Source organism: Macaca thibetana, chromosome 5 (genome assembly GCF_024542745.1).
Source record: "Macaca thibetana thibetana isolate TM-01 chromosome 5, ASM2454274v1, whole genome shotgun sequence".
NCBI classification, from domain to species: Eukaryota; Metazoa; Chordata; class Mammalia; order Primates; family Cercopithecidae; genus Macaca; species Macaca thibetana.
Window position 1 is genome coordinate 90,990,395 of NC_065582.1, and position 13,004 is coordinate 91,003,398.

Genomic DNA, 13,004 nt, shown 5'->3' on the forward strand with positions numbered 1-13,004 from the left:
TGCCACTGCAGGCTTTGTGGGACAGCCAAGGAACTGTGAGTCAGCTTGCTTTCTCAGCTGGAAGGCTTGTAGCCTCGGGCAAGTTCTCAGCCCTGTTCACTGGCTTCCTGGAAATAAATTCAGTTCTATGGCAGGGGTTGGGGGGTGTAGGGGTAATGGTGGGAGTGAGACTGGCTTTTCAGAGTGCAGGCAGCATGGGAGTGCTGTGGGTGCCGGCTTTCTGCCACTTTCCTGGTGACCTGTGTGATGCAGCAAAGACAACCATAATCTTTCTGGGAACATAACTCCATTGGCCTGGGAACCACATCCCTATATCTCACAGCAGCCACAGCAAGTCCCACCCAAGGAGAGGCCGAGCTCAGACATGCCTAGCTCTGCCCCAACCTGATGATCTTTCTCTACCTGCCCTGGTAGCCAAAGACAAAGGACATAATCTCTTGGGAGCTCTATGGCTACACCCACTGCCTGATCCTCCCTATACAACTGCAGCTGATGTGGTCTTGAAAGCGCCAGCTCCTACCTTGGGGCCAACCAACACAAAACCAGTACACTTAACAAAAATACAATCTAGGACCCTCACAGAGTCCACTTCACTCCCCTGCTACCTCCACCAGAGTAGGTGCTGGTATTCATGGCTGAGAGACCTGAAGATGGGTCACATCTCTTTGCAGACACTCCTCTGTACCAGCCTGGAGCTCAGTAACTCTGCTGGGTGGCTCAACCTGGAAGAGAAACAATAATCACTGCAGCTCAGGTCTCAGGAAGTCACATCCCTAGAGGATAGGGGAGGCAATAGACTTAAACTATACCCTACAATGAATGGACTTAACAGATATTTAAAGAGAATTCTACCCAACAACTGCAGAATATACATTCTATTCATCAGCGCATGAAGCATTCTCCAAGGTAGGCCATATGATAGGTCACAAAACAAGTCTCAACAAATTAAAAAAAAATGAAAATATTGCAAGTATTCTGTCAGACCACAGTAGAATAAAACTGGAAATCAATTCCAAAGGGATCCCTCAAAACCATGGAAATACATGGAAATTAAATAACCTGCTCCTGAATGATCATTGGGTTAACAATGAAATAAAGTTGGAAATTAAAAAATTATTTGAACTGAACGGTAAGAATGATACAACCTCTCAATACCTCTGTAATATAGAAGTAGAAGAAAAGAAGTAACAAAAATCAGGGCAGAACTAAATGAATTGAAACAACAACAAAAACAACAAAACAATACAAAAGATAAATGAAACAAAAAACTGGTTATTTGAAAAGATAAATAAAATTAATAGATCATTAGTGAGATTAATGAAGAAATGAAGAGAGAAGATCCAAATAAGCTCAATTAGAAATGAAACAGGAATGATTACAACTGATACCACAGAAATACAAAAGATCATTCGAAGCTATTTTGAACACCTTTATGCATATAAACTAGAAGATCTAGAGGAGATGGATAAATTCCTGGAAATAGACAACCCTTTTAGATTAAACCAGGAAGAAAGAGAAACTCTGAACAGACCAATAATAAGCAGCAAGATTGAAATGATAATTAAAAAGCTACCAACAATAAAAAGTCCAAGACCAGATGGATTCACAGATGAGTTCTATCAGACATTCAAAGAAGAATTGGTACCAATCCTACTGATACTATCCCACAAGATAGAGAGAGAGGGGATCATCTGTCAATCATTCTATGAAGCCAGTATCACCCTAATGCTAAAACTAGGAAAGGACATAACAAAAAAAAAGAAAAGAAAAGAAAAAACTAAAGACCAATATCCCTGATGAACACAGCTGCAAAAATGCTCAACAAAATACCAGCTAACAGAATCTAACAGCATATACAAAAGATAATCCACTATGATCAAGTGGGTTTCATACCAGGGATGCAGGGATGGTTTGACATCTGCAAGACAATAAGTGTGATATATTACATAAATAGAATTAAAAATCCCTTGATCATCAGAACAGATGCAGAATAAGCATTTGGCAAAATCCAGCATTCCTTTAGTATTAAACCCTCAGCAAAATTGGCATAGAAGGGACACACCTTAAGGTAATAACAGTCATCTATGATAAACCCACAGGCAACATTATACTAAACAGGAAAAAGTTGAAAGCATTCTCCCTGAGAACTGGAACAAGACCAGTATTCCCACTTTCATCACTTCTACTCAACAAAATACTGGAAGTCGTAGCCCGAGCAATCAGACAAGAGAAAGAAAGGGTATCCAAATTGGTAAAGAGGAAGTCAAATTATTGCTATTTGCCAATGACATTTTCATATACCTAGAAAACCTGAAAGATTCATTCAAAAAGCTCCTAGAATTGGTAAATGAATTCAGCAAAGTTTCAGGATACAAAATTAATGTACACAAATTAGTAACTCTGCTTATACCAACAGTGATTAAGCTGAGAATCAAATCAAGACTCAACCCTTTTACAATAGCTTAAAAAAATTTAAGTTATATACTTAAGCAAGGAGATGAAAGACCTCTCCAAGGAAAACTGCACTGCTGAAAGAAATCATAGATGGCACAAATAAATGGAACACATCCCATGCTCATGGATGGGTAGAATCAATATTATAAAAATGACCATATTGCCAAAGCAATCTACAGATTCAATGAAATTCTCATTAAAATACCACCATCATTCTTCACAGAACTAGGAAAAACAATCCAAAAATTCATATGGAACCAAAAAAGAGCCCACATAGCCAAAGCAAGACTAAGCAAAAAGAACAAATCTGGGGAAATCTGAAGGCATTACATTACTCAGCTTCAAACTATACAACAAGGCTATCTCCACCAAAACAGCATGGTACTGATACAGAAACAGGCACACAGACCAATGGAACAGAATTGAGAACCTAGAAATAAACCCAGAAAACTTGACAGTTGACTGATCTTTGACAAAGCAAACAAAAACGTAAAGTGGGGAAAGGACACCCTATTCAACAAATGGTGCTGGGATAATTAGCAGGCCACATGTGAATGAATGAAACTGGATCCTCATTTCTCACTGTATACAAAAACCAACTCAAGATGTATCAAAGACTTAAATCTAATGCTTGAAACCATAAAAATTCTAGAAGATAACATTGGAAAAACCCTTCTAGACATTAGCCTAGGCAAAGACTTCATGACCAAGAACCCAATAGCAAATACAACATAAACAAAGATAAATGGATGAGACTTAATTAAACTAAAAAGCTTCTGCACGGCAAAAGTAATAATCAGCAGGGTAAACAGACAACCCATAGAGTGGGAGAAAATCTTCACAATCTATACATCTGAGAAAGGACTAATATTCAGAATTTATAAGGAACTCTAATCAGCAAGAAGAAAAACAAACAATTTCATCAAAAAGTGGGCAAAGGACATGAATAGACAATTCTCAAAAGAAGATATACAGATGGCCAACAAACATATGAAAAAATACTGAACATCAATAATTGTCAGAGAAATGCAAATCAAAATCACAATGTGTTACCACCTTGCTCCTGCAAGAATGGCCATAATAAAAAAAATAAAAAAAAAAATTAGATGTTGGCATGGATATGGTGGAAAGGGAACAGTTTCCCACTGTTTGGTGGGAATGTAAACTAATACAACCACTATGGAAAACAGTGTGGAGATTTCTTAAAAAACTAAAAGTAGATCTACCATTTGATCCAGCAATCCCACTGCTGGGTATCTACCCAGAGGAAAATAAGTCACTGTACAAAAAAGATACTTGCACACACATGTTTATAGCAGTACAATTTGCAATTGCAAAAATATGGATGGAGCCCAAATGCCCATCAATCAATGAGTGGATAAAGAAAATGTGATATTTTATACACACACACACACACACACACACACACACACACACACCATGGAATACTACTCAGCCATAAAAAGGAATGAAAATAATGGCATTCATAGCAATCTGGATGGAATTGGAGACCATTATTCTAAGTGAAGTAACCCAGAAATGGAAACCCAATCTCACTCATAAGTGGGAGCTAAGCTATGAGGACTCAAAGGCATAAGAATGATACAATGGACTTTGGGGACTTGAGGGAAAGGGTGGAATGGAGGTGAGGGATAAAAGAATACACATTGGGTACAATGCACACACTGCTTGGGTGATGGGTGCTCCAAAATCTCAGAAATCACCACCAAAGAATTTATGCATGTAACCAAATAACATCTGCTTCCCCAAAACCTAAGAAAAAAAATGATAGTAATAATCATTACTGATGATGGTGTAGGAATAAAGTTTAAGCTGTATGTTTTTCCCAGTTTTCCAATCCCTGCACATAATGTGATCAAATGGAAGATTATACTTCAGCTTTTAAAGAAAGAAAACCATTTTTTGTTAGGTTACAGATGAAAAGATGCCATAAATAACCTGTTTCAATAATTTTTAAGCTTTGTTTCCACAGCAGAATACTTTTAAGATGTGGGTCTTCTTCCTTAGAATAGATGTGATTAGTAAAAGATGCTATGGTAGTGATTCATTTTGTTCTGGTCTGTGGTTCTTTACTGTGCTTGAGAATCATCTGTGGGGCTTATTAAAAAGTAGATTCCCATACTCAACAAGATTCTGATTTACTGGGTCTAAGATGGGAACTGGGGGGCTATGTATTTAATAGGTTGATATTAATGCAGGTTGTCTGTTGCTCACAATTTGGAAAACAGGATTTTCAACCTTTGCCTAGGGTTGGTTTCTTCAAAGTGTTTTTACTTTCTTTATAATGTCATAAGTGGAAACCTGTCCTTTAGTGGTCAGTTCTCACAGACTTATTTTGGAGCTTATTTCTAAGTGGCTTATTAAATCCAAAACCTAGCTTTTTAGAAGCAAGGACCTCATTTGATTGTTCTATGTTATTTTAGTGAAGGAAAGTTCCATAACATTAGGATCTTTACAAAAAAACAGAAGAAAAGAAAAAGGAAGTATTCTTGAAGGATTCAAGATTTCATTTGTCCTTTTATGCAAGAAAGTCTTCTTAAGTTGAAGTATATTCATTTATAATTCACATGTAATCTTTTCCCTATGATCCCTAGTAGTGACCACTTATACAGTTGTTGAAAATAGTAGAAAAGTAATTCTGGTTTGTTAGTAGCTGATCATTTTGATCACGTTGGCCTGTATAGCACTCTCCCTTTATCTGCACCTTTACCTCCTGTGGTTTTAGTTACTTGTGGTCAACCATAGTCTGAAAATATTAAATGGAAAATTCCAGAAGTAAACAATTTGGTTTAAAATTGCACACCATTCTGTGTAGTGTGATGAAATATCTCAACTTCTTGCTTTGTCCCACCTGGTAGGTGAAGCCCGTTAGTCACTTAGTAGCTATTTTGGTTATCAGATTGACTGTTGGGGTATTCCAGTGCTTGTGTTGAAAGAACTCTTATTTTAACTAATAATGGCTCCAAAGTGCAAGAATAGTGATGCTATCAAGTGGGATATGACAAAGAGAAGTTGTAAAGTGCTTTCTTTGGAAAGGTGAAAGTTATTGACAATAAGGAAAGAAACAAATTACATGTTGAGGTTGCTAAGATCTGCAGTAAGTATGAATCTTCTATCTGTGAAATTGTGAACAGTATTTATTATAATTGTTCTATTTTATTATTAATTATTGTTATTAATCTTTCTGTGCCTAAAATATAAGTTAAACTTTATCATAGATATGTATGTACAGGAAAAAAAACTTAGTGTATATAGGGTTTCATACAATCCTCAGTTTCAGGCATTCGCTGGGAGACTTGAAACCTATCCCTTCTGGATAAGGAAGGACTACTGTATAGGGAGAAGAAGGATATTGCATATCTGTATAGCTTCAGAAAACAGGCTAACGCTATGTATTTGAATTTATACACCCCATATTTCTATATTTATTGCATATTTTGCAGGTTTATATAGCCACAGAATTTTGTAGAAGTTTCTTTTCTTCTGAACTTAACTTACTACAAGTTGGTAGATAAAAAAAATCTTATGTATCATTGCTGAAGTGCATCTTTTCTACCAGCCAGCAAATAATGGCGTGAATCTGCTCATTTGAGCCAAGGTGTCATGAACTTTTGGATAACTTTTTAGAATCTAACCTATTTAAAATAAAAGATACTTCTGTATTAGTTTTTCATAAATTTTTAGTTTCTCCTTTTTTTTTTCCCCCAAATTATCAGGTTAAAAAAATAGATAGGATTTACATATTTTATCATAATTAGAAGTGGCTGGCCAGGCACAGTGGCTCACGCCTGTAATCCCAGAACTTTGGGAGGCCAAGGCGGGCAGATTGCTTGAGCTCAGTTCAAGACCAGCCTGGGGAACCTAAGACCAACATGGCAAAAACCCATCTCTACCAGAAATACAAAAATTAGTCGGGCCTGGTGGCGCATGCCTGTGGTTCCAGCTACTCAGGAGGCTGGGGTGGAGGACTTCTTGAGCACGTGAGGCAGAGGTTGCAGTGAGGTGAGACTGGGCCACTGCACTCCAGCCTGGGTAACAGAGTGAGACCCCATTTCAAAAAATGAAAAACAAAAACAACAAAAAATAAGAATTAGAAATGGCTAATGCACTTATTTGGAGCCAGATTATTTTCAATAGGAACTCATCATCAAATTCATAATGTAGTCAGTGGAAATGTAGGATTCAATTCATGTACACATCGATTCTTCTTGCAAATATTTTATTTTATTTTTTATTTTATTATTTTTTATTTTTTTTTTTGAGACGGAGTCTTGCTCTGTGCCCCAGGCTGAAGTGCAGTGGCATGATCTCGGTCTTCTTGCAAATATTAACTGAACCCTACTGTGTTTCAGGTACTCTTCTATACTCTAGAGATATAGCAGTGAGCAAAACAGAAAAAGAAAATGACCTGGCCTTTCTGGAGCTTAGAGTATAGCAGAAAATCTTATTTTGGATAGTAATAAATGATACGCTTAAAAACAGCAGAGAAGGGAACATAAATTGTTTGGAGGTGGTAATGAAATTTTAGATTGGGTGGCCTGGAAATGACTCATTGAGAATGTGACATTGTGTAGTGACCTGGTTATAATGAAGGAGTAATCTGCAGAGAACATTTGAAGCAGACAGACTGCCAAACGCCAAGGTCCTGAAGCGAATATATGCCTGAACTGTTTGAGGAAGAGATGTAGCAAAGTGAATGAGGGGAGAGAGAGGTAGGAGATGAGGCTAGAGAGGTAATGTGTGTGTGTGTGTGTGTGTGTGTGTGTGTGTGTGTGTATGTGTGTGTAATTCAGACCGTATTAAGGATTTGGCTTGTGTTCTGAGATTGGCAACCACTGGGTGGGTTTGAGAAGCAGAGTGATACAATCTGACTCGGATTGTGCAACAGCTCCTTCACTAGCTGCTATGTCAGTAGATTGAAGATGGACAAGGATTGGAGCAGGGAACAGTTAGGGGACTTTTACCGTAATTCAGGTAAGAGATGGTGGTGGCTTTGATCAGAGTGGTAGTTGTGGAGGTGGAGAAGTGGTTGGATTTGGAAATATTATAAAGATAGAAATGACAGGATATAATGATAGAACTTCATTATACGTCTAATTTATAAGCCAATTATTCAATTAGTAAATCAAGGAGTAATTCTTTCAGACAAAGAAAAATAATTTAGGTATGTATGAAGCAGAAGATTTGAATCTAACTTTGTTTTTTTAGTATAAAAGGTGCTTTATCAATGTACTTAAAATATTTGATGATGAATAAATAGTACTTCTTAATATTTATTTATATGACTAAGAAAATAAAAAACTCAACCTCAGAACTTACTGAATTAATTCTTATCTGTTATAAAGTATCTAGTTAAAAGCTTAATTTCTTACAGTTACCATATGTAGTGAAACTATTTCCTAAAGCCTATTTGTTGGAAAAAACACATTGATTTACATACATTTAAAAAAGACAGTACAAAATTTTTTAGAGATGAGCTAGCTGTATACTTTTAAATGGAAGAACTAGAGAAGTCATTTTTCTTTCATTTTAGTATTTAATCATGTGAAGAACTGGATAATTTTTTTCTGAGCTTTATCAGTAGAGGGCAGCAAAGTTTCAGGTAGTGTGTTTTTGGGTTCAAGGGCTGCTTCGCTAAGGAAATTTTTTTTTTTTTTTTTTTTTTGCTGCTCTTAAGTTTGTTCCAGCTTGCCTTTTAATGTAGTGCTTTGGTAATATTATATAGGAATTCACTTAAAAACTCTGTGACTGTGGTTCAGATATTTAGCCAACTCTTCCCTTAGGTGCTATAGATCCTTTCTTAATGAGAACATGTATTTCTTTTTGTGATTTAGGGAGTACCAGGGCCTGGAAAATATGACATTAAAAGTCAATTTCAGAAGACAGAAAGTATGACACCAAATGCAAATGATGCATCCCCTGCTTTTCTTTCTCAATCCCAGGTAATGGTCTACAGTCATTTTCATATATTGAGTCTCATAGGCATAATGTGAGGCCAGCAACACATTCAGTGACGTTTAAAGGTTATAAGAAGAAAAGTGATATTTAAGCAAATTGGAAATAGACATGGTCTGAGAAAAATATATTACCAAAACATATTGGTAAAATGAACTGAAATAAAATTAGAAATACACAGATGAATATTTGAATAGAACCATCTATTAAACATTTTCTATTAAGCTAATTTGCATATATGAATGTTCAATTCAGTTTATAAGGAATGTCTTCTTTAGTCTTTTTAAAAATATGCTTTGTTAATGAATGTGTGGAGTGTTAACATGTAAGCTATATAGGCTTGCATCTCTTTCTGAAAAGGTTCTGAGGGCATTCTGTGGAGCCTGGCAATAGGTCATTTCTACAATTGCCACTGGGACCTTCACTAGTGATACAACAGTCATAGAATATATTTTGCAGTAACCATTTCACATACTCCTAGGAATATACTAAGAGCACTTGAAGGTATCTGACATATTTGCAAGGCAAGACAATTATAATACTAGCAAACCTTTATTATGTGGCATCCTCCAGACCAAAGTAATTGTGAAATTTATCCACCTATGGTATGTACAGCTGTAATTATCTTATTTAACTTGGGAAGATTATTATCCTTCAGATGACTATAGATGACTACTTTGATTTTATTGTACTTAAGAGACACCTCCTTGGAGACAAGTAGATAGATTGCAGGTATATTTGGAGCTAAAATTAACATGACTTTTTAATGGGCTAGATGTTGTTATGAGGGACTGGGAGGAATCAAGAATGAATACTAGATTTCTGCATCAAGCAACTTAATGATACTTAAGGTACTACAAGAGATGGATGTGGGGAAGACAGGATATTTTCTGTGTGTGTGTGTGTGTGTGTGTGCGCGCGCTTGCGCATGTGCCTGTGCATGTATGTGTGCCCTTGATTTTTTAAAAGTGCTCTTTTTACAAATAAAATCTCAGGTTTTATACTGTTTCTGTTAATCTGATATATAGCCCTAACCTTATATCACTTGACACAATCATATTTTAAAGTATATTTTTAGAAATAGAAAAGAATATTATATCAATTTGGTTTAAGGGGATAATGGGAAAAAGAATAATGGTTCTGCAGTAAAAGATATGGAAGAATTAAAACTAAACAGGATAACCTACTAGGGGTAGTGTTAATGTTTATTTGAATGTGAATATATATATATATATGTATATGATTATGATAGAAAAAGAAATAACACAATTAACAAAGTAGACTTAGAGCACAGAATTTCTGGTTTGTAGAAATAAAGACAGATACATTTCTGAGATGCTTATTTTAGTTATTGATTTAGGAGTTGTCAGGCATTTTATCTAAATGCACCGAATTGCCTTATGTCTTCAATTATTAATTTTAAATACATAGTATTTCCTTTATGGCAATGGCTCTTAACTCGGGATGCACATTAAAAACATCTGAGGAATTTAAATACATTCTGATACCCAAGTGCCAACATGCCCTTTGTTCTTCCTTCCAGAGATTGATTCATGTGGTTCAGAATAGGGCCTAAACAGCAATATATATGTTTTAATTCCTCAAGTAATTCTAATATGCAGTCACGGTTGAAAATTATCATTTTAAAATTTCACTTAGCATCTAAAATAATAAGATAGTATTTAGGAAAATAAATTTGAGACTCCTTTTTTGTACTTCCAGTAATAAATTGTTATTTTAGTAGTGTTAATATTTACCTACTTTACACAACTCAAAAGAACATATATGTTGTACTATATTTTTGTCTAAGAAATATAGGAAAATAGGAAAACATACACATAACTACTTGGCTATATAAACACGATGAAGATAAACCAGAAAATAATGATGTTAGTTATCTACAAGGGATGGTGAGGAGGTAAAGTGCAAGCACTGGTATGCTGCTGTTTATTTGTACTGGCTTGCAAGAGCCAACTGTTAAGTTTCCAGGAGTTTTGCAAGCTGGTTGACATTACGTTGGTAGTGTGAAATTAGCCACTGCTGTGGGTGTATTTACACCATGGAAATCAGCAAATGTTGCAAATTGAGACTTTTCTGTCCCAAGTGGTGCAGCATCCCCAACAGGGGGCGTAACACTTCTTTGACTATACTTTAAAAAAATACGTATTTTATCTTTTGGAAAGATTTCAATGTTTTATATATTCAAAAATAAAAATAAATCAGTAAGAATGGGAAAAGTTAATAACTAAACTGAAAGCAAATGGAAACAAATGAGGCGGGTGGGTTACTTGAGGTCAGCAGTTTGAGACAAGCCTGGCCAACGTGGCAAAATCCAGTCTCTACTAAAAATACAAAAATTAGCCAGGCATTGTGGCATGCACTTGTAATTCCAGTTACTCAGGAGGATGAGGCATGAGAATCTTCTGAACCCAGGAAGCAGAGGTTCCAGTGAGTCTAGAGATCCCGCCTGTGTGAAGGAATGAGACTCTGTCTCAGAAAAAAGAAAAAAAAGAATTGGAAACAAATTCTTAATTATTTTTAGTAGGTTGATTTATTGAGATGGTATGGATAAAGCAATCATAAAACTATCTTAGATATATCACAAGTTTGAGCAAAAAAGTTGATATTCTGAGGTATGGTTTTCATTGTTAAGGAAGGTGCATACAATAATGGATTGGAGGAGGTGAAAGAGGACCTTGTGGGATGGATTTGAAGGTTTTTATGTGAACTCATGATTTTTAATATACATTTATATGTATGAATATATGCATATATATGTCACATGTAAATGTATGTATGTTCATGTGTCTATGTATGAGTGTATATATGTATGTGTGTGTTTCTCTCTCTCATTCTCTGTGAATGTGTGTATGTTCTAGCTCTGTCTGCTAAATGAACCAAGAAGCAAAGATACCCCAGTAGCAAGGGACACATCTTGTGCCCAGATCTTGGTCTCTAATTCTGTTCCTACTGAAAGAAAAAGGATTCCTCAGAGAAATAACTGATTCCAGGGTAGGTGGAAGAGGAAAGTGTAACACTTTATGTCAGAAAGTAAGTTCTAAACAAAATAATGATGAGAGCATATCACAGTGACATAGGAAACAACATGAAGTGCCCCCCATTGGTTCAATAATAAATTATAAATCATTAAGGTTGGCATTCATGAGTCAATATGGATAATAAATAGACAACTAAGTACAGTTGTCCTCTGAACAATGCACAGATTAGGGATGCCAACCCTCCATGCATTTGAAAATCTGCATATGATTTTTGACTCCTCTCAAACTTAGCTACAAATAGGCCATTGTTGACCAGAAGCCTTACCAATAACATAGTCAAGTCACATATATTTTGTATGTTATATGTGTTATGTACTGTATACTTACAATAAAGTAAGCTAGAAAAAAGAAAATGTTATTAAAAATCACAAGGAAGAGAAAATGTATTTACTATTTATAAAATGGAAGTAAATTACTATAAAGCTCTTGTCATTACATTCAATAGACTAGGAGGAAGGAGAAGAGGAATGGTTGGTCTTGCTATCTTAGGGGTGGCAGAAAGTGAAGAAAATTTGTATATAAGTGGAACCACATTGTTCAAACCCATGTTGTTCAAGGGTCGACTATAGATAAGTAAGTAGATAGCTAGATAATGAAGTAAATAATTGAAGGAGAAGGGAGAGCACTTGCTTTCAGTAGAATGTTAAGTACTTACTATAAATATAGAGACAGTGTTGAATTTGATCAAAATTAAAATTACCAGTGAAGGCCAGCAGACATCATATCTCCAGATATGATATCCTGGGAAAGCCATGCATCACCTACCAAGTAGTCTGTTCAGAAATGTATAACCTGGATATAATTATGAGGCAATATCAGGTAAACCTCAAGTAAGTAAGATTCTATTATACAAAAGGGTGATTCTCCCAAAATGTTAAAATCACGAAACACAAAGGAGGGCTGTAGAAATGTTCCTACATTAAAGGAGATAAAAGAGACATGATGACTAAAGCAATATGACTCTAATCTACATTATGTATTGAAGGGGAAGAATGCAATAGAGGCCTTATTAGATCAGCTGACGAATTTGGAATATGAATCCTAGATTACATGAAAGCATTAGATCATTGATACATTTACTGGAGTTGATAACTGTACTGTGGATATGTAAGAAATATCCACATTTTTTTTCTAAATATATACTGAAGTATTTATGGGTGAAGAACCATGACATATGTAACTTTCAAAATATGTGTGTGTGTGTGTGTGTGTGTGTGTAGAGTAAGAGAGACAGAGACTGGAAGAGAAGGACAAACAGACAAAACAGAGATAGAGCTGGCAAAGAAAAAAAGGCAAATGAGGTAACATGATAATGGATGAATCTGGGTAAAGGTTATACACATATTTTCTGTATTACTTTTATTCATTCATCTTTTCTGTAAATTTGAAATTATTTTCAAATAAAAAGTTAAAAAGATTATACAATGCTAGCTCACACCTGTAATTCCAGCACTTTGGGAGGCTGAGATAGGCGGATCACGAGGTCAGGAGATTGAGACCATCCTGGCTAACACA

The 13,004-nt window shown here is 35.6% G+C and overlaps 1 protein-coding gene across 1 annotated transcript in view; it reads left to right on the forward strand.

The window, feature by feature from the left end:
* The window catches only part of STPG2 (sperm tail PG-rich repeat containing 2), a 671,851-nt gene that overhangs the window by 146,438 nt on the left and 512,409 nt on the right, over positions 1-13,004 (forward strand). Inside the window, exon 7 of the mRNA XM_050791352.1 lies at positions 8,310-8,417. Within this exon, the coding sequence (XP_050647309.1) occupies positions 8,310-8,417 (108 nt within the window). The remainder of the gene's footprint in view (positions 1-8,309; positions 8,418-13,004) is intronic.